At 42.2% G+C, this 26,741-nt stretch overlaps 1 protein-coding gene across 1 annotated transcript in view; it reads right to left on the reverse strand.

The window, feature by feature from the left end:
- LOC120944051 (bile salt export pump-like) overlaps positions 1–26,741 on the reverse strand; it is a 119,195-nt gene that overhangs the window by 11,853 nt on the left and 80,601 nt on the right. Inside the window, exons 18-24 of the mRNA XM_040357817.1 lie at positions 26,186–26,267; positions 22,326–22,449; positions 21,181–21,345; positions 19,649–19,753; positions 18,185–18,346; positions 8,735–8,938; positions 5,785–6,026 (exon numbers count right to left, since the gene is read on the reverse strand). Of these exons, the coding sequence (XP_040213751.1) occupies positions 5,785–6,026; positions 8,735–8,938; positions 18,185–18,346; positions 19,649–19,753; positions 21,181–21,345; positions 22,326–22,449; positions 26,186–26,267 (1,084 nt within the window). The remainder of the gene's footprint in view (positions 1–5,784; positions 6,027–8,734; positions 8,939–18,184; positions 18,347–19,648; positions 19,754–21,180; positions 21,346–22,325; positions 22,450–26,185; positions 26,268–26,741) is intronic.

Here is a 26,741-nt window from a genome sequence, read left to right on the forward strand (position 1 = left end):
GTTGCTTGCACTACAGTGTGGATTGTTTAGAGGCACTGAGTCTGCTGAGTTACTGCAGCTTAACATAGAGGTGCTGTTAGCTGACAAATGAGATCTTCCTTCATCTTCTATTCATGTAGATTAGTGAGCAATTTAACTAATTAAAGGATTATGACAATGTAGGCTCTCCTGACCCCCCCATGTAAGCTCTCCTGATCTTCCCCAGTGTATGCTCTCCTGATCCCCCCCCCCCCAGTGTAAGCTCTCCTGACCCCCCCCCCAGTGAAAACTCTCCTGATCCTCCCCCCAGTGTAAGCTCTCCTGATCCCCCCCAGTGTAAGCTCTCCTGACCCCCCCCCCAGTGTATGCTCTCCTGATCACCCTCAGTGTAAGCTCTCCTGACCCCCCCCCGTTTAAGCTCTCCTGATACCCCCCCCAGTGTATGCGCTTTGATCCCCCCCAGTGTATGCTCTCCTGATCCCCCCCCCCAGTGTATGCCCTCCTGGTCCCCCCCCAGCCATTGTGACCCCCCAGTGTGTGCCGTTTTTACCCCCCCGGTGACACATAGTCCTTTGCTCTTCTGATCCCTGTACACTGTTCTTCATTCTAATGACCCCTGTCCTCTGTCCTGCTGTTCCCTGCATACTACCCTACATCCTACTGACCTCTGTACACTGTATTATACATTAAATTCAGTTATTTTCTGGCAGTTCCCCTCCCGAGACTAGTTTCTGGATCCGCCCCTGGCTCAAGGTGCCTCATTTACTTGTTAGTAACCATCTGTTCCTGGGGTTGCATTGTGCTCTGAGCATGCAGCTGCATCACAGAAAGAAAAAAAAAGTAGAAGAATTGTGTGTACTCATAATCACTGCACCCCCATTATCCACATAGATTAAATAAATATTAGGCATTTATCAGTTAGGACTATTAACCATAAATAAAACTGTCCTGCTTCTGGCCAGTTGTACAGTACTGTAGCATTTGCAGTATTTTAGTTCTTGTGGTAAAGCCCCAGCCTGTGCTCTTTATCTCTAGTGAATTTGGACCTAGCCCTGGCCATTAAAATTGTCCTGCTGCTGGCCAGTTTTACACCAATGTATGACCTATAGCCTCTTAATTGCTGTAGTAGAACGCCTGCCTGCACTTTTTTTCTCTAGTACATTTTGGCAAATTCTCCCTCATTACAAGTGTCCAGCTGCTGGTCAATTTTACACTCCTGCATCATCTGTAGTCTCTAAATTATTGATCAGAACTTGATGAAAGTTGCCCATCATCAGGACAGTTGTTTTTTTATCAGTGAGAGAAGGGACAGCCACAGCAAACTATTGGCCAATTTCTTCTTCCATTTAGAGCAGACCTATTACAATTCACAGAATTTACACATTTGTCGTGTTAAAGCTACCTCAAAAATAGCTTTTTTTTTTAAACTGAAAGGAAACAGATTAAGGTGCTACTGCAGTATGTAAGCCAAGCTAATTATAAAAGAAAAAAAAAATCTATTCCACAGGCAAATATGTGCTCCAAGTATACACTGTCACAAAGACTGTCCATAAAAATTGAATTCGCCTCCCATAGACTTCAATAAGATTTGAAACTAAGCCCAGGTTCACACTGGGCTGCGGGAGTGAAGCCGTGCAAGTTCAGCTGAACTCACACGATTTCACTCCCGCTGGCAGTCTCAATTTCCGCCGCGATTTCAGAGACATCTGGGCAGGTTTCTGCACAGATGTCAATGTAAATCGCGGCCCAAAATCGCAAAAAGTAGTACAGGAACTACTTTTTGAAATCGGTGCAGCGCCGCAGATGCGGCGTCGCACCGATTAGGACGGTGACATTGCCGACAATTCCTGGCAAAATGCCGCGGATTTGAGATGCGATTTGACATCTCAAATCGCATCTCAAATCGTACCAGTGTGAACCAGGCCTAAGGTCGGGTTTGCCATTTTAACAAGAATCCCTGCAACCTTAGCGAATTGAACCTGGGCAGATTTATTCATCATTATTTGCGAGAACAACAATTAAAGTATTTATTTTAATTTGTAAAATAACTGTTGTGCATTTGATCTGTCTGCTAGTTATATTGTTTTTAACCGATAGCAAAGGGAACCCACTGGAAAAACTGCAGATAATGGAGCTTGGGTTGCAAGCATGTATGGCCAGTATTACACTACTGCAGCATTTTCACTATCTTAGGGCCAGATTCACGTAGACTAGCGGCGTCGTAACGTATCGTAGATACGTTACACCGCCGCAAGTTTTCATCGCAAGTGCCTGATTCACAAAGCACTTGCAATAAAAAACCTACGCTGGCGGCCTCCGGCGTAAGCCCGCGTAATTTAAAGGGGCATGTGCCATTTAAATTAGGCGCACTCCCGCGCCGGACCTAGTGCGCATGCTCCGTTCTGAAATTCCCGCCGTGCTTTGCGCGAACTGACGTCATTTTTTCGAACGGCGATGTGCGTAGCGTACTTCCGTATTCCCGGACGTCTTACGCAAACGACGTGAATTTTTAAATTTCGACGCGGGAACGACGGCCATACTTTATACAGCACATACGTGTGCTGTCTAAAGTTAGGGCACCCAAAACGACGACTAAATTTGCGACGGGAAACTAGACTAGCAGCGACGTAGCGTATGCGAAAAACCATCGTAGATCGCCGTAACTCCTAATTTGCATACCCGACGCTGGTTTACGACGCAATCTCATGATATATGTAAAAAATTACACGAAAGATAAATAAATGTGAAACATGAATAAACAGTCTGTGCAACCCTTTAGGAAAAGGGTAAAACCAATGAATGGATAATATAATATACTTGATGTGATATCCAGTGAAAACCAAAGTCCAACAAAACTTAGTGTTCAAAATAATTAATATTGTTGAAGTTCATTATCTCCACATTTCATTCAGGTGAGTGAGAAAAAAAATGAAGAAGATGTGTGACTTCTAAAACGATAAAATCCCACCACCGATAAAAGTGCAGGCTTACCAGAACTTATTGACCGCTAGTGGCATATGCCAAGAGAGGTCAATCAAGGCTTATTATGACGGATGTCAGAAAACGATCCTTAGCCGGGAATTGTAGACCCAATTGGATGATGTATCCGTGGATGGAATAGGTCCCCAGAGACAGACGGGAAACTGCACTGGTGTAGGACTCTCAAAACCTGCTCAACGCAGCTCAGGTAACACAGGGGAAATGGAGGCAGCCGTCCATCCAATTGGGGAGGAGAGGAGAGGCTTGTACTTGTAAACCGTTAGAGTGTAAGCTCCGCAGTCCAGTTTCCAGAAGCACCATATACTCCAGCACTCTCCAGAGGATGATCTGCTCTGTCGTGTCTCCCCCTGAGGGGAGACACGACAGAGCAGATCATCCTCTGGAGAGTGCTGGAGTATATGGTGCTTCTGGAAACTGGACTGCGGAGCTTACACTCTAATGGTTTACAAGTACAAGCCTCTCCTCTCCTCCCCAATTGGTTGGACGGCTGCCTCCATTTCCCCTGTGTTACCTGAGCTGCGTTGAGCAGGTTTTGAGAGTCCTACACCAGTGCAGTTTCCCGTCTGTCTCTGGGGACCTATTCCATCCACGGATACATCATCCAATTGGGTCTACAATTCCCGGCTAAGGATCGTTTTCTGACATCCGTCATAATAAGCCTTGATTGACCTCTCTTGGCATATGCCACTAGCGGTCAATAAGTTCTGGTAAGCCTGCACTTTTATCGGTGGTGGGATTTTATCGTTTTAGAAGTCACACATCTTCTTCATTTTTTTTCTCACTCACCTGAATGAAATGTGGAGATAATGAACTTCAACAATATTAATTATTTTGAACACTAAGTTTTGTTGGACTTTGGTTTTCACTGGATATCACATCAAGTATATTATATTATCCATTCATTGGTTTTACCCTTTTCCTAAAGGGTTGCACAGACTGTTTATTCATGTTTCACATTTATTTATCTTTCGTGTAATTTTTTACATATATCATGGTATTTTGATATATAACATATCACTTTAAGCGCTACACTTACATATCCTTTTTGTCACTTTTGCTTTTTTGAATAAGCTGTGTTAGCAGCTACCATTACCGCACTATAGGCAGCGCAGGGTATTCACTTTTCTTACGACGCAATCTCCCCCCAGCGGCGGCCGCGGTACTGCATCCTAAGATCCGACAGTGTAAAACAATTACACCTGTCGGATCTTAGGGCTATCTATGCGTAACTGATTCTATGAATCAGTCGCATAGATACTCTGTGAGATACGACGGAGTATCTGAGATACTCCGTCGTATCTCCTTTGTGAATCTGGCCCTTTGTCCCTAGTGAATTTGGACCTAGCCTGGCCATCAAAATTGTCCTGCTGCTGGCCAGTTTTACAATAATCTATCATCTGAAATCTCCTAATTATTCTAGTAAAACAGCTGCCTTTGACCCTAGTATTATCCATGATTAAAACTGCACTGCTGCTGGCCATTTTTTTATTGCTGCATCACCTGTAGCCTCTTAATTGCAGTAGTAGAACACCTGCCTGCACTTTTTTCTCTCGGAAAATTCTCCCAAATTCTTGGTGAATTGAACCTGGGCAGATATGTTCATCATTATTTGCAAGCACAACAATTCAAATATTTATTTTACGTTATTAAATAACTGTTGTACATCTGTTTACTGATCATAGTGATGTTAACCAACAGCAAGGGGGACCTACTAGAAAAACTGCAGATAATGGAGCTTGGGTTGCAAGCATGTATCTCAGTGCTTTGATGCTCTAGAAAGGCAAAGGTGATCCTGTTTTATCAAGGGGAGTATCTTTTTCCACTGATACACTATATTACCAAAAGTATTGGGACACCTGCCTTTACATGCACATGAACTTTAATGGCATACCAGTGTTCGCCAGTAGAGTTCAATATTAAGTTGGCTCACCCTTTGCAGCTATAACAGCTTCAACTTTTCTGGGAAGGCTGTCCACTCGCTCATCCATGTCTTTATGGACCTTGCTTTATGCATTGGTCCAAATCATTTGGTGGAGGGAGGATTATGGAGTGGGGTTATATTTCAGGGGTTGGGCTTGGCCCCTTAGTTCCAGTGAAGGGAACTCTTAGGCCCTGTACACACGATAGAACATGTCCGATGAAAACGGTCCGCGGACCGTTTTCATCGGACATGTCCGCTGGGAGATTTTGGTCTGATGGCTGTACACACCATCAAACCGAAGTTTCCGCGGACAGACAGCGCGGTGACGTGGCGGTGACGTTGATGCTGCCACGTCACCAAACCAGGAAGTAAAATACTGCCACGCATGCGTCGAATCCATTGCACAAACAAGGTCTATATAGACCGGATGAGTGAGTTTTGGGTGGAGAAACTTGACTGGACTGCACAGAGTCCTAACCTCAACCCAATAGAACACCTTTGGGGTGAATTAGAGCAGAGAGTGCCTGACCTTACAAATGTGCTTCTGGAAGAATAGTCAAACATTCCCATAGACACACTCCTAAACCTTCCCAGAAGAGTTGAAGCTGTTATAGCTGCAAAGGGTAGGCTAACTCATAATTGAACCCTACGAACTAAGACTGGGATGCCATTAAAGTTCATGTGTGTGTAAAGGCAGGTGTCCCAATACTTTTGGTAATATAGTGTAGATCCACCTTATACTGCAATTTTAGTTAATTCTGTGAGATTTCTTCACTTGATTTCCCAGGTCTCCACAGGGGCCACAGCAATACAATGGCCTACTCTCTGTGCAGGGGCACTGTTGCAGCTTTAGGACACTGAGCATGTTCAAATAAATTAAGTACCTGAACACAAAGCTGTAATGGAGATTTTCTGCCTCTACCAGGTATCCTCCATATCGGTAAGACACTGAATTTGCAATAAAAACGATACACTGAGCAAAGCCAAAGCACATTCCATAAACATTGGCTTTTTTGATTGCCGCTCTGTAGGGGGCTTCCAACTGTTCCTCATACATTTCAATAAACAGCTTCTCTTTTGCAATTCCAGCAATAGTTCTGATGTTCCCAAGAGCCTCACTGGAAATCTGAGGAAATAGAATGAAATTGATCATATTAACAATGAGCATTGTTAAATGGTTCTTTAACCTTTTTAAATACCGTATTTATCTGCGTATAAAACGCACAGGCGTATAACACGCACCCTAACTTTAAGAGGGAAGTTTCAGGAAAAAAACTTTCCACAGCCCCCTGCTTATAACATGCAGGCACAGTTTAGTCTCTATTTCCAGGGTAAAAAAGTGAGTGTTATACGCCAATAAATACAGTAGCTAAAATACTACCCAGTGGGTTTTTATGAAACATGCAAAACAGCAACAGTGTGTTACTGCTGACATCACCACACCGTCTCGTTGAGGAGGACAGGAATATGCATTGTAGCCGGCCGGCTTCATAATTTTAATCGTGATATTTTATCTTCAAAAGTGTAAGTGCATTTTTTATACTGTTTAAATAAACCAAGACTTTGACATTATTACGCTATGGTCTATCTCATCCTTTTTTTGGACTGATTGCCTCTTATTACCTACGGAACACATAGAGTCTATGGTTACTCGCCTGGGGGTCTTATCATCATTCACACAGCAGTTGTGTTATCCCTGCAAAGCAAAGGCCTGGGCTGGGTTTAAGCCATTCACACTCTATGGCTTGCTATTTGGTAAGCATGTTATCTGAGAGGTGGCAGTGCACGTGTCTGTGATTCAGTCACTGGGTGTCTCTAATCCATGCAATTTTTGGTGTTAGTGTAACCCCATATACCATAAAACAATAATTAAGTTAGACAATATCACGCTATGGTCCTTCTTTCTTTATTTTTGGGTTGATTGATATACACTACCCACGGAGCCTACAGAGTCCATGAGTTTTGGTCTGTGAGATTTATCATCATCCACACAGAATCTCTGTGGTTACCTGCAAGGATAAAGGCCTGGGCGGGGTTTAAGCCATCTGCTTATTTAGCTTACTATCTGGTAAGCAGGTTCTCTGTAAGGTGGTGGTGCACTTGCTTATGATCTAATCACTGGGTGATTATCGTTAAGTGAAGCATCTGTGCAAATTTGTGCTCAGCAAAATAATTGGACTTTCAATTAGCGCATGTTTTTCTTTTTACTGCTATACAGTACCTTCTAGATTCAACTTTTTTTAGGCTTGGGGCTTGCGTTCCTGGCATCAGTTTAACATTTGAGACTCTTCTGAGATGGTTCAGAATTCATTACTAGGTATATTTGACCTGCATGAAGCTGGTTTTGCATTCTCTTATGAGAATCTACTGAGGAATTTAATGGTTGTATAGACTTCCTCTAGATGCCCCTGTTTTTTTCAATTTAAATGAGCAAGTAACTGTGTAAAGCCCTGTGTTGACGGACAGGTCAAATACATCGGCTAATGAATTCGGAACAATCTCAAAAGCATTCAATACTGATGTCAAACTGAGGCCATTGACACAAGCCCCAAGTCTGTCAACACAGGGCCTGACTCAAATTAGCTCCAGTGTATGTATCTGTATGTATGATTGTGATAGGGACTATCAATTTAAGCTTCTTACTGGATAGGCATTGATGTGAACATAGGGTGTGCACCCCAAAGCAAACACAGATACGTGTGTGTGTGTGTGTGTGTGTGTGTGTGTGTATACACAGGCGCACACACACACTCTTATAAATAAATGTAAACAAGCATTCTAAAATGTGTTAGGTAGGTCAGATGTTGGTGTCAAATGAACAGTGGTTGGTTGGGGTCGGTAGGGCAGAGGTTGGTGTCAGTAGGACAGTGGATGGGGTGTATCAGTAGAGCAGTGGACAGTGTTAGTAGGGCAGTGGGTGGTGCCAGTATTTTTTTTATTATTTTATTTTAGCTATTTTAATTTCAATTTATTTATTTATTTATTTTGTAAAATATTATCATAATTGTTTTATTTTATTTTTTACGGTTCTTTTTTTAGGAGCCCTGTTGGGGTGCTTTGGTAAAATATCAGGGGTATAAATAGACCCTTGATGTCTCATGTTTGAGAAAGAGAAAGAGACTGAGGACAGAGATCCCCAGTCTTTTTCCCTGCAACCTCAGCTGCACAAGACAGTGAATAAATGGAAGGTGCCCTGTTCTAAGCAGCTTCCTGTTCATTCACAAACTGCCCAAGCATGCCTGGCACACCTGGCACACCATGTGCGCATGCCTATGGATGTGAATGTGCTCTGTTCCTATATAAATGTATACAATGTATTGACGTGGAACATCCTTTTGGTGCTTATGTTGGCTTGTTGAAAAGTATTGCAAACATCAGATAGAGAATTCAGGTTCCTTTTGAACTGTAATATCTATTACCATTGCTTGTTACACAGTGAGAAACAAGCAGTGGACTACCATCCACTTCATGCACACAGGGTGGTCAGAGTTGAAGGACTAGGACTTTTTGTTGAAAGATCTATGATTACACTAAAAAAAGGATTACCTTTCCTCTGGCTTTGTTGTTCAAGGGGTGATGTCATCCTCCTGTGGAATGGTGAGCACTCTAAATCTAGCTCGAGCATTTTTTAGTACTCCACATTCCCTAGAATTTGTTGGAAGGAGGATGTAGTCACCCTCAGCTAGACACCACAGCCAGGAAAAGGATAAGTATACGCTATAGGTCTGCATTAAATGTATTTTATGCTGCGTTTCAGCAAAAGTGAGGGGAGCATCAGAAGCCAGGTACACCTTGACCCTTAGTTTAGTTTTAAAATAGAAAAAATAGATTTACCCTGCCTGCTGATTCCATTGCATGCTTGTCCTGGTTGGCAAATCCAGTAAGCATTCTAGCCTGGAAGGCCCCGGATAATGCCAGGAAGGGCAAAAAACAGGTGATGACCAAGCTCAGTTTCCAGCTGAAATAGAAGGCGATGATAATGGCCACTCCGATGTTGGTGAGAGAGTTTACAATCATGCCAATCTGTGATCCGGTAGCCTATAATCCAGGTACATTTATTGTTAGTATTAGTACATATTAAAACACCAACCAACAAATAAATAAATATTCTTGTGTATAGAAATGTATATAGCCTTTCTTTGTAAAAACACAGGCATTACAGACTCACTATCAAGACCTTATGTGTCAGAACCACACAGGGTGGCTTCTTCAAGGTAAGTAATGCCAATGAACCCCTTGTAATAATCAAAGACATTGAGAACTGAGCCCAGGGCTCCAAAATCTCTTCAACAGACTACAACAGAGATATAATAAGGTAAGCCTGTACTAAGATAAATATGGAGGCTACCACTGATAAAATCCAAATTTTTATACTTGTTCCACGTCTGTAACTCAAGCCATTGGAACATAATGACATCAAGGCAACTATCATTTTCAGAACAGGGGGCAGAAACTTTAGTGACCATACTTCGTCAGTACAGGTCTTCTTAAAGCGAACAGTTGACTTCACCTGCTGACTTACAGCCAAATCTGTAATATCTGCTTTGTTTGGACTGTCCTTTGAAGGGTCGTAGTATTGAAATATTTCTATAGCCATTTTTGTTTTGTTTTGTATGAATTGTGACAATGCAGCTGTTTTCAGAGAGTGACATGTTGCTGCTTATGAATGAGCTGCTTTGCTTTCATGAAATAAACTTGTTTTTCCATGGAAGTTGGGTATTAGGTTATTCTTTATGTGAAAGAAAAATGCATAAAGCCAATTATCCTTCCAATGGTCAACATAATTATTTTGTGTAGAGAGAAAAGGGTCACTGGGTCTGTGCAGGTTATCTGGTCTGGGTTTATACCCATATGCACAAATCAGAACCACCTAAACCTATTAAAAAATACAGCTGCCACATGAGGAAAGTGTCAGGTTTTTTCTTGAGGCCGGGTTCACACTGGTACGACACGACAGTCATACCACTTTGGATCTGACTTTGCCCTGCGACTTGAAGTCCGACATGCGTCCTACTTCAATGAACAGGGATCCAAATTTGATCCCCGACAATACCAGGGACTGTGTCTAGTATGAATCTTTAGGGGGAACTCCACGCAAAATGTTTAAAAAAAACAACATGGGTTCCCCCAGGCCCTATGGTCTGGTATAGATTTTAAGGGGAACCCCCACACCGAAAACCTGCATTGGGGACCCCCCAAAATTCATACCAGACTCTTATCCGAGCACGCAGCCCGGGAGGTCAGGAAAGGGGGTAGGGATGAGCGACCGTCCCCTCCCTCCTGAACCGTACCAGGCCGCATGCATTCAACATGGGGGGTGGGTGCTTTGGGGCAGCAGGGCCTCCGCTACCACCCCAAAGCACCTTGTCGCCATGTTGATCATGAGGCCCCACCCCTTATGACGTCACCTCCTGGAAAAGAAGGCGGAAGAGACGCTGGAGCTGCCTTAATAAATTACTATAAATCAACTGCTGCAAAACACTTAAAAAGGTGTAACCATACCTTGTAAGAAATGCTGTGAAATAGTGGTGAGCTGTTAAAATGTGGTATAATGTGCAAAACTCTCCAATAAAGGAAAATGTTCCAAATATTTGGTGCTGATTGCTAAAAAGTATGTAGAAAAAAGCTGAAAATAATCTCTGTGGAAAAAAACCTTACCAGCAAGTGCTGTGGCAAAGGTAAAGTGCAAAATATACACACACAGATCCTAAATTGAATGAGATTGAAAAAAGTGCAAACATGCAAAACATGTGTGATAATCTAAATGGTAACACAGTACAATTAAGAAACTATTAATAACTTATTGCATGATGAACAAAGACATGCATAGAAAATATAAGCATATAAAAGTCCAAGGTGCACAAATAAAGTGTAATGTGCTGGATAAATGCCGATTTCTTATATAGTGTTCACACTCAAGTGCTCTTCTTGTGGTAATAAATAGGTGGCCCCTTACCTCACTGCTGTGAGGTTACATCTGTTTCAAAGCATGGAGGTATGTTGCTTTGTTGCCTGAACAGCTCGCCTATTCGTGGGGTGTCTTCCAAAGGTATGGGGTCTCACAATAGGATAAAGAGGAGTCCCAATATAGTGTAGTATTTTGCATAAACGTTGTATTTATTAAATAAAAGCAGTGGTACTCACAAAATGTAAACAGACATATCAGATACGAGCACCGAGCTCGTCCGCGCCACCTCCGGTGCCTGTAATGTCCATACACGTGGCGTCATCAAACACGTGACTTCATCAGGGGATGCCCTGATATGTCTGTTTACATTTTTTAAATGTGAGTACCACTGCTTTTATTTAATAAATACAAAGTTTATGCAAAATACTACACTATATTGGGACTCCTCTTTATCCTCTCCCCATCATTTTTTTCCGCAGAGATTAATTTTAGTTTTTTCCTCTTTGGATTCAGCACCCAGAATTTTGTTCTACATACCTTTTAGCAATCAGCACCAAATATTTGGAATATTTTCCTTTATTGGAGAGTTTTGCACTTTATACCACATTTTAACAGCTCAGCACTATTTCTATAAACTACTTGTGTAGTGTGTTTTTTTTGGGGGTGAATGGGTAGGGGTACAAGGTACTCATTCACATAGGGTGGGGGACCAGGATCTGGGGGCCCCCTTGTAAAAGGTGGCTTCCAAATTCTGATAAGCCCCCCGCCTGCAGACACCGACAACCAACGGCCAGGGTTGTCGGGAAGAGGTCCTTGTCCTCATCAACATGGGGACAAGGTGCCTTGGGGGGGCGCAGGGCCCCCTTGCCCCAAAGCACCCACCCCCCCATGTTGAGGGCATGTGGCCTGGTACGGTTTAGGAGGGACAGGGCACTCGCTCATCCCCACCCCCTTTCCTGACCTGCCAGGCTGCATGCTCGGATAAGGGTCTGGAATGGATTTTGGGGGGGACCCTAACGCAGTTTTTCAGTGTGGTGGTTCCCCTTAAAATCCATACCAGACCAAAGGGTCGTTTGTTTTTTAAATTTGGTGTGGAGTTCCCCCTAAAGATTCATACCAGACACAGTGCCTGGTATTGTCGGGGATCAAAGTCGGATCCCTGTTCATTAAAGGCGTACACATGTCGGACTTCAAGTCGCAGGGCAAAGTCAAATCCAAAGTGATATGACTGTCATGTTGTACCAGTGTGAACCCAGCCTTATAGTTATTTATTTTTGCTGGTTTCTTCTAAGGCCTCATGCACACTGGGCATTTAAAAAAAGCTTTATTAGGGGTGGGGGTATCATATACATTAAATATCAAGCATATGTGAGGAACAGTGTTTGCGTTATAACACAGTATATCTCACAATACCTAACCATTTAATAAAAAAACGTGCTGCAGCAAATGTAAATTAAAAATGCAGAGCGCTCTGACAGGCTTCAAAAATGAGCAAACTCCATTTGTCCAGAAAAGAGGCACCGCAAAAAACTGGGCATTTAGCCATAAGCCAAGAGACTACGGCGCTTGGGTGCGGATGGAAACTAGAAATGCCCCCCTGTCAGTAGCCTGTAAAGATCTATGAGAAGCTGACAGCTGCTGTGGCTTGATGAGGATGGACGGCACATCAGTGGTACCAATATTTAAGGCAGTATACACCCAGTGATGAATACCCAAAACACAAGCAGTCACACCGGGTACATACTGCCCTAAAGGTTAGTACTGATTGGTGCATCATTCAGCCCTGTCCATCCACAGCAGCTGTTTGCCTCTCATAGGTTTTTACAGACATACAGTAAAACATACTTGAATTCAGCCTGCTGAAAACTAGTGAGCAATGACAAATCCTACATTTCTGTACAGGTTCTAGCAGAGGAAAGGAATATGTAACAGCTGCACAACAATCACCACATAACTTATACTGAGTGTTATAGTGACAAGATGAATGGTGCCATCACACATTCGATAAGAGCTCCACTAGCATGCCTACCATCTAAAAATAGATTTTTGATTATTGAAGATTCACAATCATCACAGTAAGCATAGTCAATGGTTTTGGGTTGTGCAGCATCCTTTATCTGTGACAACTTACTTTGCTTTGATAAAAAGATCATGCCTGTTCCTAAAATTTAGCATTTCAATGTTTTGATGTAAGAGGAAGAAAGGTGTGCAGATGAATATATCAGAAAAGGAAAGGACATAGAATATTAACTTAATTTCTCTTGGAAAGTTCATGTAGCAGTTACGCAGTGCACATCAGTACAATGCCATATACAGCACTGTGCAAAAGTTTTAGGTGTGAAAAAAAGTGTGAAAAATGTAAATTAGGAATTCTCTCAGAAATAGAAGTGTTCATAGTTTATTTTTATCATTTAGCAAAATGGAAAGTAAACAAATAGAAGATAAATCCTTTGCCTTCAAAACAGCATAAATTCTTCTAGGTACACTTGCACACAGTTTTTGAAAGAGCTTGGAAGGTAAGTTTTTCCAAACATCTTGGAGAACTACTCACAGATCTTCTGTGGATGTAGGCTGCCTCAAATCTATATGTCTCTTCATGTAATCAGACTCAATAATGTTCAGATCAGGGCTCCGTGGGGGCCAAACCAACACTTCCAGGACTCCTTGTTCTTCTTTGCATTGAAGATAGTACTTAATGACATTGGCCCAGATCCAGGTAGCCTTGCGTTTTTTTTACGTAGGCGCAGGGCACCGTTTTTGCCCTGCGCCCCTGCAAATTTTCTGCGCTACCCGCGATTCACGGAGCAGTAGCTCCGTAAATTGCTTGGGCGCTCCGGCAAAATGCCCGGCGTAAGCGCGCGCAATTTAAATGATCCCATAGGGGGCGGGAATCATTTAAATTAGGCGCGTTCCCGCGCCGAGCGCAGGGCGCATGCTCCGTCGGGAAACTTTCCCGACGTGCATTGCGGTAAATGACGTCGCAAGGACGTCATTTGCTTCAAAGTGAACGTGAATGGCATCCAGCGCCATTCACGATTCACTTACGCAAACAACGTAAATTTCAAATTTCGCGACGCGGGAACGACGGGTATACTTTAGCATTGGCTGCCCCTGCTATTAGAAGGGGCAGCCTTACGCAAAAACCGACGTACGCAAACAACGTAAACTGCGTACGCAGGGCTCGCGTAGAGTAGTGAATCGGCGTTAGTATGCAATTTGCATACTATACGCTGACCACTACCGGAACGCCACCTAGCGGCCTGCGTAAGAATGCAGCCTAAGATATGAGGGCATAAGAGCCTTATGCCACGCATATCTTAGGCTGCAGTCGGCGTAACGAGCTCTCTGAATCAGGAGAAGTCGTTACGCCTGCGCAAGTAAGCAATTGCGCTGCGTAACTATGGTTACGCAGACGCAATTGCTCTCTGAATCTGGGCCATTGGCTGTATGTTTGGTGTTGTTGTCCTTCTTCAGAATAAATCTGGAGCCAATTACACACCGCCCTGATTGTATGGCATGATATATAAGTATCTGACCTTATTTCTCAACGTTGGGGATACCATTGATCCTGATTCCTGACCAAATCTCCAACTTTATTTGCAGAAATGCAGCCCCAAACTTGCTAGGAACCTCCACCATGCTTTACTATTGCCTGCAGACATTCAATATAGTACTGCAGAGGCATAACTAGAACCTTCAGTGCCCCAGTGCAAGAAACCACAAAGGGCCCCCTGACCCCCAGCTTGGGCCCTCCCTCGGAGCCCGGTGGTGAAACGCTAGGGCTGGTCACAAGTGCGGCCTATGCGACCCTGGTAGTTCAGCCACTGGTCTCAGTAGTTTTTCTATTTTTGTTATTCTATTTCTTGCATTATTTTTTACAGTAGTTTGACTTATTTTTTTGTTTTTGCAATTTTCTTTTTTATTACTTTTTGCTATAACTTTTGCTCAAACAAATCATAATATACATATTGTGATTTTTTACCAAAAATATGTAGAAAAATACATGTTGGCCTAAATTGATTAAGACATACGTTTTGTATTTTTTTTATAGATTTATAGCAGAAAGTAAAAAATATAGTTTTTTTCAAAATTGTCTGCCCTTTTTTGTTTATAGTGCAAAAAATAAAAACGCAAAGGTGATCAAATACCACCAAAAGAAAGCTAAATTTGTGGGAAAAAAGGACACACATTTTATTTGGGTACATCATTGCACGACCGTGCAATTGTCACAGAGCCGTATCACAAAAAATGGCCTGGTCATGAAGGCGGTAAAACTTCCGGAGCTGAAGCAGTTAAGGAACTCCCATACAGGCAGATACTTCATCAAGCCATACCATCAGGGAGGTGTGTGATTGCTTCCAAATTTATTCTGCAGCAGGACAATGACCCCAAACATACAGCCAAAGTCATTAAGAACTATCTTCTGCGTAAAGAAGAACAAGAAGTCCTGGAAGTAATGGTTTGGCCCCCACAGAGCCCTGATCCCAACATCATTGAGTCTGTCTGGGATTACATGAAGAGACAGAAGGATCTGAAGCAATCTACATCCACAAAAGATCTGTGGTTAGTTCTTCAAGATGTTTGGAACAACCTACCTTTAGAGTTACTTCAAAAACTGTACTGTACTGTAAACTGTACCTAGAAGAACTGAAGAATTGATGCTGTTTTGAAGGCAAAGGGCGTTCACACCAAATATTGATTTGATTTGGATTCTCTTCTGTCCATTTACATTCCATTTTGTTAATTGATAAAAATAAACTATTAACAAAAGCATTCTTAACACCTGCCTAAAACTTTTGCACAGTACTGTATGCTAAACCATATCTAAACCAAAAACAAAAGATAAAATTTGCAGTTTGCCAATCTTTAGATGTGGTTGCTGAATTCGTTTTCTGCTTAGTTTTTCCCCCTTATTTTCACCTGGTGAGCCTATCAGCAACACACTTCCTGTCTAAGGTCGTCTCCTCTATCTGTGGAGGAGCAATAGGGTTGCCTTTGTTTCAACCCCGTGACCGCCACTTTTGCTAGACAGCATGGTCTGTTAAAGGAAGTGGAAAAATTGCAGACTTACTGGCTGGATCAACATAATAAAAATTAAAGTATGTGACACTCGCACCTTGGTAGCATGGAATACTAGTTTAGGCTGCTTCTGTAAATACTTTACCCCTTGAGAGGCAACAGAGATGTAATAATAAGAAACTATACAGCACTTGCCTCTCCACACCTAAATGGTCAAAATAGTGGATCTATATGTGATAACTTTATATCTGTGTTAAGATCAGTGACTTTATGTGGACCATTCTGTGCTATTATATTTCATAAATAAATGCATGACTACTAAACCAATATAAAATCCATAAAATTCATAAAAAACAAAAAGTTGATTAAGATTCATTATGATAATACATGAGTGGTGACTAATAAATTAATGATTCATTTGATATATAGTGACTGGTGGTAAATAAATAAATACAATAATAGTGTGACTTGTGATACAGGCTTTCGACAATGTCGCACTCTGATGACGAAACGCGCCAAGCTAGAATCTTGCATACGTCACTTCCGGCACAGACGGTGGAACACTCACTGATCTGGAGACAGCGTTAACCTAGTCAAACTGTCAGCAATATGGGGGACGGTCGGCTGAGTCACTTTATTAAGGATTTTAAAGGAAACATTTATTTGTAAGTAGCCTATGTCGACTAAAACTTTTTAGGATCTTACACCATGAGGAGCTTTTTCTTTGTATATTGTATGATCCAGGAGTGCTGCTATAGAGGCCACAGCGGGAGTATCCAGCGGACACTGAGATGGGATAGGTCCCCCCCAAGAGACCTAAGAGCATAGCTGACTCTCTTTGCCATAAGAGAAATGGAAAAAAGAGGGCGCACAAACCTTGTGCATAATCCTTAGATATATTTTATTAAAATAGTAAATTAAAAACTATTCACAAACATGTGAAAGAAAACCGCAATATAAAATAGCTTTCAGATGATGGCAATCGGGCCGCGACAACAGTCTCTAGATGGTAATAGAGAAGATTTTGAGATCCACTGCCGGGCTGATGTGTTTTGAAGGGATACCTTCTTCCTCAGAGCTCGGCTGGGCTTTGAGCAAGAAGGTATCCCTTCGAAACGCATTGTCGTCAGACCGATTGCCATCATTTGAAGGATATTTTATTTGCGGTTTCTTTCACGTTTTTAATAGTAGTTTTTAATTTACTATTTTAATAAAATATATCTAAGCATAATGCACAAGGTTGGAGCACCATCTTTTTTTCCATTTCTCTTTTGACTGCTAGGATACCCCTATCCTTGAGGGCAACAAGGCCTGAGGCATTGTCCACTACGAACTTTAGTCCACCTGGTTAACACACTTGTGCACAAGAGTATTTGTTTTCTGCTATCTCTTTGCCATAAGGTAGAGGAGTCCATCCCATCTGGTGAGTGCAGAACCATATAGCCTCACTAGAGGAAAATCACCGTTAAAGCACAAGAGCACTTTAATAGATTTTGTCAGCACATGTATTACAATTCACAATATTATTGTAGTTATTTATTTATTAATCACCAGTCACTATATATCAAATGTATTTATTGGTTTATTAGTCACCACCCATTTATTATCCAAATTGATCTTAATCAACTTATTTGTTTTTTTATAAATGTTATATTGGTTTAGTAGTCATACATTTAATTATGGATTATAATAGCTCAGAATAGTCAACATAAAGTCACTGGTTTTAACAAAGATATAACATTATCACATATAGATCCACTATTTTGACCATTAGGTGTAGAGAGGCAAGCGCTGTATAGTTTCTTATTTTAAAAATGAAGTTACAGGAAAAACAAAGGCTGCTGTGTTAAAGTGATTGGACTTCTACCTATAGGTAAGCCTAGAAGGCGCATGCGCGGGGAAGAAATAAAACTCTGTGCTGTTTCTTCTGTAGCCTATGCCATTAATGGCGGCTCCCGTGCGCATGCACGGGAGTGACGTCACGCAGCTCCGGCGAATCACAAAGCCGGAATCCGCGGCCTGGAAGGAAAAGGTGCCAGAAGATGGACACTGTCTACACAGGGGACATCGCTGGATTCTTTTGCAGGTAAGTGTCACATAATGGGCTAGTATGCGATGCATACTAGCCCATTATGCTTTTCATTTGCAGGGAGCAAAATAGGAAGTAAAACCTTAATGCTAGTGACAGACTGCATCGTATATGTAATTTTGATTTTGCCTTTAGTGTCAATTAAAAAAAAATCAAGTTCTGGTTCTTTGACTCCTTTTTACTTATATAATAATATGTAGATATGAAAATAAAATGTCTCTGTTTTGAAACTACACAATTAAACACCCAGGCTCTGTACGATTCTTACCCCTTGTACTTGTGATGCATCTGTTGCAAGCCTTGTTGTAAGAGCTCCTGGACTATTTCGAGGGTCATCAAACCATCCAACTTCTTGGCCCATCATAGCTTTGAATCCAATCTTACGCAACCTTCTGGTGAGCAATTCTCCTGACTTGGCAAATGTGTAGCCCTGGAAAATCACACAGTAACAGGTAATCAGAAGCAATGAAGACATAGGGCCAGATTCACAGAAGAGATACGACGGCGTATCTCCTGATACGCCGTCATATCTCTGAGGCCCCATACACACGAGAGGATTTATCCGCAGATACGGTCCAGCGGACCGTATCCGCGGATAAATCCTCTCAAAGATTTCAGAGGATTTCTATGCGATGGCGTGTACACACCATCGCATTGAAATCCGCGCTGAAATCCTCTGCCGATGACGTGTCGCGCCGTCGCCGCTATTATGACGCGGCGACGGGCGCGACGCTGTCATATAAGGAATTCCACGCATGCGTCAAGTCATTACGACGCGTGCAGGGAATCCCTTTAGACGGATGGATCCGGTAAGTCTGTACAGACGAGCGGATCCATCCGTTGGAATGGATTCCAGCAGATGGATTTGTTGAGCATGTCAGCAAATATCCATCTGCTGGAAATCCATCCCAGGGGAGATTTATCTGCGGATAAATATCCCACGGAGTGTACACACCATAGAATCTATCCGCTGAAACCCGTTTGCACGGATTTATCTGCGGATAGATTCTATGGTGTGTATGGGGCCTGAGAGTATCTATGCGGCTGATTCATAGAATCAGTTACGCATAGATAGCCCTGAGATCCGACAGGTGTAATTGACTTACACCGTCGGATCTTAGGATGCAATTCTAGGCCGGCCGCTAGGTGGCGATTCCATTGCGGTCGGCGTAGAATATGCAAATGACTAGTTACGGCGATCCACGAAGATCCGCGCATTCGTCGCAATCTCGTACGTCGTCGCTAGTCGGTTTTTCCCGTCGCAAAGTTACACCTGCTTTAACATGGCTTATCTTTGGATCAGCCATGTTAAAGTATGGCCGTCGTTCCCGCGTCGAATTTCGATTTTTTTTTTTGCGTAAGACGTCCGGGAATACGAAACGCCGTAACGCACGTCGCCGTTCAAAAAAAACGTCGGGGCTCCGTAATTTCGCGCAAAGCACGTCCTTACATTTTAACACAGAGCATGCGCACAACGTTCGGCGCGGGAACGCGCCTAATTTAAATGGTGCCCGCCCCATTTGAATTAGGCGGGCTTGCGCCGAGCGGATTTACGTTACACCGCCGCAAGTTTACAGGTAAGAGCTTTGTGAATCAGGCACTTACGCTGTAAACCTGCGGCGGTGTAACGTAAATCAGATATGTTACGCCGCGGGGGTGCAACGTAATTGTACCTGAATCTGGCCCATAATCTCCTGTGCTAATTTTAGATTAAAGGTCTGAAAATAATTACCTGTAAAAATTGTGTCAATAGAGATACACAGCCGATAAGAACAAACAGCATACAAATGCCATTAATTTGATTCCTTTGGTCTTCTTCATCGGGTAGGGAAAATGTCTGAAAAATAATAAAATATTAAATATGAATAAAACTTCAGTTTAAAATAAATAAATATAACTCCATTAATAATACTTATCATAATAATAATAATAATAATAATAATAATAATAATAATAATAAATGATAGGTCTGAAACATATAGTTATCCATAAAGGGTAATAAAAAAAATAACAAAGCAATAAAAACAGTGCTTAGTAAATAATTATAAAGAAATCAAATATTCTGCACAGCCTTCAATTGTGTAAGTGACTCAAAATAAACCAACATGTATCTCCGAATAATCAGAACTTGCTGCAAAACAGTACCATGTGTTCCCACAAAAACAATCAATAAATATCTAGAAAAAATGCTGCGCAACATTCATCCAGTAAATTATACCTTAATATTGGGGGTATAATTATACCATAACTCATTTTTTTTTTAAGCAATATGTTGGTTTTCATTTTTGTAACAATAAAGTTTTTATCAATTTATTGTAATTGTTTGCATTTTGTCCGATTGATTTTTGCTGCACAAAAGTCCCTGGGGGAATTTAATTAATTGTTATTTTTAGTGTACATTATCATCCAGTGACAAACAATTGTTAGTCTGTGTTTCTTTTTTTATTATTATGATCCATTTCAATGTTTCTACTGAAAATGTTTTTGTCATAAAAATGAGGGGGTGTTCCGTTATGGATGTTAAATACTCTGGGAACATGATATTCTCTATTATCTCATTTAAAACTTTTTTACCAATTACTCAGCATGCTAATGCAACATGAGCTGTGGGTATAATTATTTTTAGAAGGGTTTCTTTTAGACCTGAAAACTATTTTAATAGTTGCTCTTGGGTAAAAAGTGTTTCTATGTTTATCCCAAAAGCATACTGGTAGATTAATCACATTTTACCCAAATTGTTCGCAGTGTAAGCATGTGCCTGTAGGACTGTAACCAGAGCTGGATTCTTGCATAGTCTGCATAGACTGTGCCCGGAATGTAAAGGGCAGTACATACCCACCCACACATTATGCCAGTAACACATTCTTGTGTATAATAGAAGGTTTCCATTGTCCACTGTGATGGTCAGGGTATAACGTTAAAAACGTTGTAAAAAAATAGAGCATGTTCGAAATTTTTAATGCCCATTTTTTAGATCGTGAAAAATGCTCTTTAGCCCACACATGATCGTTTTTAATGACATAAAAAAAAAACGTAATTTTTTAGAACCCAAAAAACGGTCGTGTGTACGCGGCATTATAGTTTACCCATTCTGGGTCTATACACTGAGCTCCAAACTGCCATCAAGGTAGGATAACAGTTTGTCTTTTTTAGGTAGTTTTTATTTTTTAATATAAAATACGTCAGCACGAAATTACTTATAAAAATAAATACCAACTGGGTGTTTTTTTTGGATAAGCTGTTCAGCAGGATAAGAGTACCTACCCCAAGAATCTGACTGAAAAGAAGAGCATAGAGTGGATTTACAGCGCCATTCACAGCAGCTCCAAAGGAACCCAGTAACATATAGGGCCATTCAGGAGCATTGTACTTCAATATCCTGGCCACTGGAGCTGGCTCTACATTGTCATCTTCCTCAGCAATTACTTCCTGAAACAAAGCAGGATAATCCTTAAATATTTATAATCAATTAGCTCATTAAATGCAGAATAGGTAACATCTAAGTGCAGCCAAAATAGAAAAACACAAATATCAGCAAAAAGGACATAACTTATAGTTAGTAGGATGTGTCCCTCGTGCTGATGTCTTCTGGCATTAAACAGGATCTATGAATGGAGGATAGAGAGGATGATTGATAGGTCCACCCCTCCCATTCATAGATCCTGTTTCATTCATAGAAGCTGTAGTAAGGTTTTTATGAATGGAGCAGCTGGTTGGAAAACTCCAACAGTTTTATTAATCCCCACCGCACCAAAATATTATAGCAGAGGAGGTGGGGGAGCATAGATGGAGGAGGATTTCACCTAACAGAAGAGGCATCAGCACAATGACACATCCTACTGACTGTATCTAACATCCCATGTGCTGATTTTTGTGTTTTTCATTTTGGCTGCACTGAGACATTAAAGATTTGTAGATTACATTTTTTACCAAAAATATCATTATTTTGCCAAAACAATGGGAAAAAAGCCGAATTTTCACAGGCATAGGCAAAGAGATCTCAGGGTTTACAGGTGCTACTAACTAGACTCATAAGAACAGAAGGTTCATGTTCTAAAATCTATTGTCCTACTATCCCTTTCCTAAAGCCCTAAAGCTGTCATATACTAGTAGAATTTTGTTTGAAATGTTTCATTTTCGGGACATTTTGAAGAAGCAGTGTGGAATGAATTTCTAACAATGTGTGTGGCATTTGGGAAATTCTACTTTTTACAAAAATATACTAGTGTATGGCCAACTTTAAAGTGTATTAGTATGACATCATTTAACACCTAATGGATGAGATATATATATATATATATATATATATATATATATATATATATATATATATATATATATATATTTGTTAAGGTTGTTACAAAACCTACTTCTAGGGATACCCCTCTTCTCTTTTGGCATAAACTCACCTTTTTACTTCTGCCCAATTCCTCATACTGTTGAAAAGCTTCGGATGTATCGGCTACTGTCAAAAATGGCGTATCAGGGATAACATTGGATAGCTGAGATCTTGAGCGCTGGCGTATAGATGCACTGGGGAAAGAATAAACAAACACAATATACTACATGATGCTACCAGGGCATGCTAAGACTTTGAAGGATATGTTCTAGGTCTATCTAATATGATCTACTGTGATCCATAAAGAAATACATTGACGCACTACATTCAATTTAGAAACCTTATAGTCAAATTAGAGTTTCACTTGGTTTGCAAAAACCATCTGAATCCAGAATAGGTTAACTTCACCCAAGACTAATCCACTTTAAACATCACATACTAAAATTGGAGCCCAGAAACCGAATAAGTTGCCAGTTACACACTAATCAAATCCATTCCAGGTCTAGGCTCATTTTAATGTGCTTCAAGGCACTGTCCACTTTGTCATTCATGGCTATTTTCTCTTTCCCTGGGGACAATCAGGCAGTTCACTATCCAGTATTTCATGCTAAGGCCACCTACATTATTGGTGCTTCTTGGTTTCTATTTATGTCTAATCACTAAACACTCTAATGCCCCTTTCATACCTGCGGACCGTATGTCCGCTTTTTCATCCATCCGTGTGCGGATGAAAAAGGGACATACATTGGTCCCTATGAGATCGCGGGTGTCAGCGGATGAACATCCGCTGACACCCGATCTCGTCCGCTTCCGCATTCCTCCGATTCTGCAGACGGAGGAAAACGCTATTTTTCCTTCCATCTGCAGATCGGATCGGGTGAACACGGACAGACGGTCCATGTTCATCTGATCCGCCTATAGGGGAGAGCTGAGAAAAGACAGGGCGGTCCCTGCACAGTGTGTGCGGGGACCGCCCTGTCATCTGCCGGCTCAGCGGGGATCAACAGAGCAATCCCGTTGAGCAAGCAGAGGTTCATGGGCGGATTATTACTGATCCGCCCCATGTGAAAGGGCCCTTAAGAGCCGGTTCACAAAGGGGCGACCTGGGATCCGACTTCAGTTCGCCCCATGTCGCCCCTAGTCGCCTCAAGTCGCGTTGAATGAAGAAATTAATGTAAGTGAATGGAGCTGTCTTAATGTACACTACTGCAGTCGCTCCGACTTGAAAAAAGGTTCCTGTACTACTTCAATCTGACTTGTACCCATTGATTTTAATGGACATCGCCTCCAAGTCGGATCCCCGTTCACAGTGAGGCAACTTTACAGGAAGTCGCCCCAGTGTGAGCCTGTTCTAAGGCAAGCCCCTCCCTCCCACAGGGGAACTCCACGCCAAATTTTAAATAAAAAAATGGCATGGGTTCCCCTCCAGGAGCATACCAGGCCCTTAGGTCTGGTATGGATTTCAAGGGAAACCCCTACACCGAAAAAACGGCATGGGGGTCCTCCCCGAATCCATACCAGACCCTTATCCGAGCACGCAGACCGGCCGGTCAGGAAAGGTGGTGGGGACGGGCGAGCGCCCCCACTCCTGAACCGTACCAGGTGGCATTCCCTCAACATGGGCCCCCCACCCCAAAGCACCTTGTCCCCATGTTGATGGGGACATGGGCCTCTTCCCAACAACCCTGGCCGTTGGTTGTCGGGGTCTGCGGGCGGGGGGCTTATCAGAAACTGGGAGCCCCCTTTAATAAGGGGGCCCCCAGATCCCGGCCCCCCACCCTATGTGAATGAGTATGGGATACATCGTACCCCTACCCATTCACCTGGTGGAAGAAAAATGTCAATAAAAAAAACACTACACAGGGTTTTAAAGTAGTTTATTAGGCAGCTCCGGGGGTCTTCTTCCGACTTCGGGGGACTTCCGACTTCTCACTTCTGTCGGGCACCACTCGGGAGCCCGGTCTTCTCCCTTCTTCCGACTTCGGGGGATCTTCCTCCGACTTCGGGGGTATTCCGACTTCTCCGCTCCCTTCTCCCGCTCTCCGGTTCTTTTTCTCTTCTGCCGGGCACCACCGCTGTCTTCTTTTAGCTCTTTCACCAGCAGGGGCCCGGTCTTCTGCGTCGCCTTCTTCTCTTCAATGTTGACTCAGCGCTCCCTCCCGATGTAATGCCGGGTGGGCGGTGCACGGCGATTTATATAGGCCTCTTATGATGTCCCAGCATGCTCCGGGTGGTGACGACATAAGGGGGCGGGGTAATTATGTCAAATGGCTGCGCTGCTATCAATCTATCAAATCAAAGCCAGGACTCCATGGAGAGGACAGCGGGGACAAGCCTGCAGAAATTCAGGGCTCAAGTAAAGGGGGGGGGGGGTGGTACGGACACTGCAAGGTGTTTTTTCACCTTAATGCATTAAGGTAAAAAACATGAAGGTTTACAACCCCTTTAATGCATTAAGGAAAACAAACTTTTGCCTTTAGAACCACTTTAAACCTTTGGGCAGTATCTCACCAGAAATCAAAAAAGCAGGAAATTAAATTTTTAAAGGCATTCTTTACACAAACTGTATACTGAAAGCTTCCAGGTTATCATATTGCATTAAACTTTACAGAAAAATATAGCGGCTGCAGGTATAAATGAAAAGATAATTTTTAATAACATTAAATAACAATGGCCCGGATTCACAAAGCACTTGCGCCGACGTATCTCAAAATACTCTGCGTAAGTGCAAATATGCGCCGTCGTATCTATGCGCCTGACTCAGAAACTAAGATACGCCTGAAAATAGGCTTCATCCGACCAACGTAACTTGCCTACGGCGGCGTAGAGTGGGCGCATATTTATGCTGGACGTATTTGGCGCTCCCATTGATTTTCTATTAACATATGCAAATGAGGGAGATACGCCGATTCACGAACGTCCCTCCGTCCGACGCAGTGCGCGTAAAGTCATACGTCTGGCGTAAAGTTATGCCCCATAAAGGAGGTGTAACTCAGCAGCATCCATGCAAAGGGCTGCACCAGGGAACACAAGCCAATGTATTTTACGTAGGACGTGAATATGACTAGGCGTAGGTTACGTTCACGCCGTAGGCAGTGATCCGACGTATCTTAGGCAGTTGTTTTCCGACGTGATTGTGAGCATGCACACTGAAATGCGCCCACGGGACGGCGCATGCGCAGTTGGCGATACGTATCTGTCTGGCGCTCGGCCCATCATTTGCATGGGGTCACGCCTCATTAGCATGGCTCACGCCCACTTCCACTTGCGCCGACTTACGCCTGAGAAACCCAGCGCAGATTTGGGAGGAAGTGCTTTGTGAATTCAGTGCTTGCCTCTCTGCGCTGCGTCGGCGTAGCGTAAAGGAGATACGCTACGGCGGCATAAATATGCGCCAGTGTCTGTGAATCCGGGCCTATATGTCTTGTGTAGCAATTGTATATGCTATATTATTATTATTTTTGCTTTATTTTCCACCAAAGTTGAGTTACGCTTTTAAATTAAAGGTACATGAAGAATAAGATGCTTATTGTAGATTAATGCATTCGTCTTTTAGAATTTACATAAGTCTAACATAATAATAGATTCTTTAAGGCCAGTCTTCTGACGTCTGTGTACATTTCCTCACGTAAACTATCATAATGTACAATTGTACTTATCCTAAATATGACCTTTTAGTATATACCTTTCTAAAACAACTCTCCCTTTACCTAGATATTATTGTAAGCTATCAGGTATCAGACATTACATTTCATCACTGTCACAAGAGCCTAAGTACTATATATATATAAATAATCAATTTAGAGAGTTTATTCATCAGCAACTCCTAAATATACCAATTATCACAGCTGTGCGCCTAATTAAGATACGTCTCGCCGCTTGCTATTCAAACAGCCTGTGAACTTTACAAAACCCATTTGGTGATAATACCGTAAGCTGGCTTGATAGCTGCCCCTTTTTAAAGGTTGAAGCGTCTCCAGTTTAGGCTCTTCAAATTCTTTGTTCTCCTTTTCTAAAAAAATAACATGCAAAAATTAACAATTATTTAATAGGCAAATCAGGAATTTGAACTGCACATTCAATAAAAAAAAATTGCAGAAAGAAGACAGCAATCACAATATAGCAGTTTTATTAAATCCCCAATAAATCAAAATACTACAAAAATATATATATATTTTTTCTATTTAAGTGGTAGATATGTATGCAAGTTTGCAGGAACAATATTTACAGCCCAACTCTGGGAAACTTTAAGGCCGCGTACACACGGGCGGACAAAACCGATGAGAATGGACCGAGGTTCAGTTTCATCGGTCCAAACCGACCGTGTGTATAGCCCATCGGTCTTTTGTCCTTCGGGCCAAAATTTTAAAACATGCTTTAAAATTGAACCGATGGCCCGCTGCCCGATCGGTCCAAACCAATGGTTAGTACAGAAAGCATCGGTTCAAAACCCGCGCATGCTCAGAATCAAGTCGACGCATGCTTG

Source organism: Rana temporaria, chromosome 6 (assembly GCF_905171775.1).
Source record: "Rana temporaria chromosome 6, aRanTem1.1, whole genome shotgun sequence".
Taxonomy (NCBI): Eukaryota; Metazoa; Chordata; class Amphibia; order Anura; family Ranidae; genus Rana; species Rana temporaria.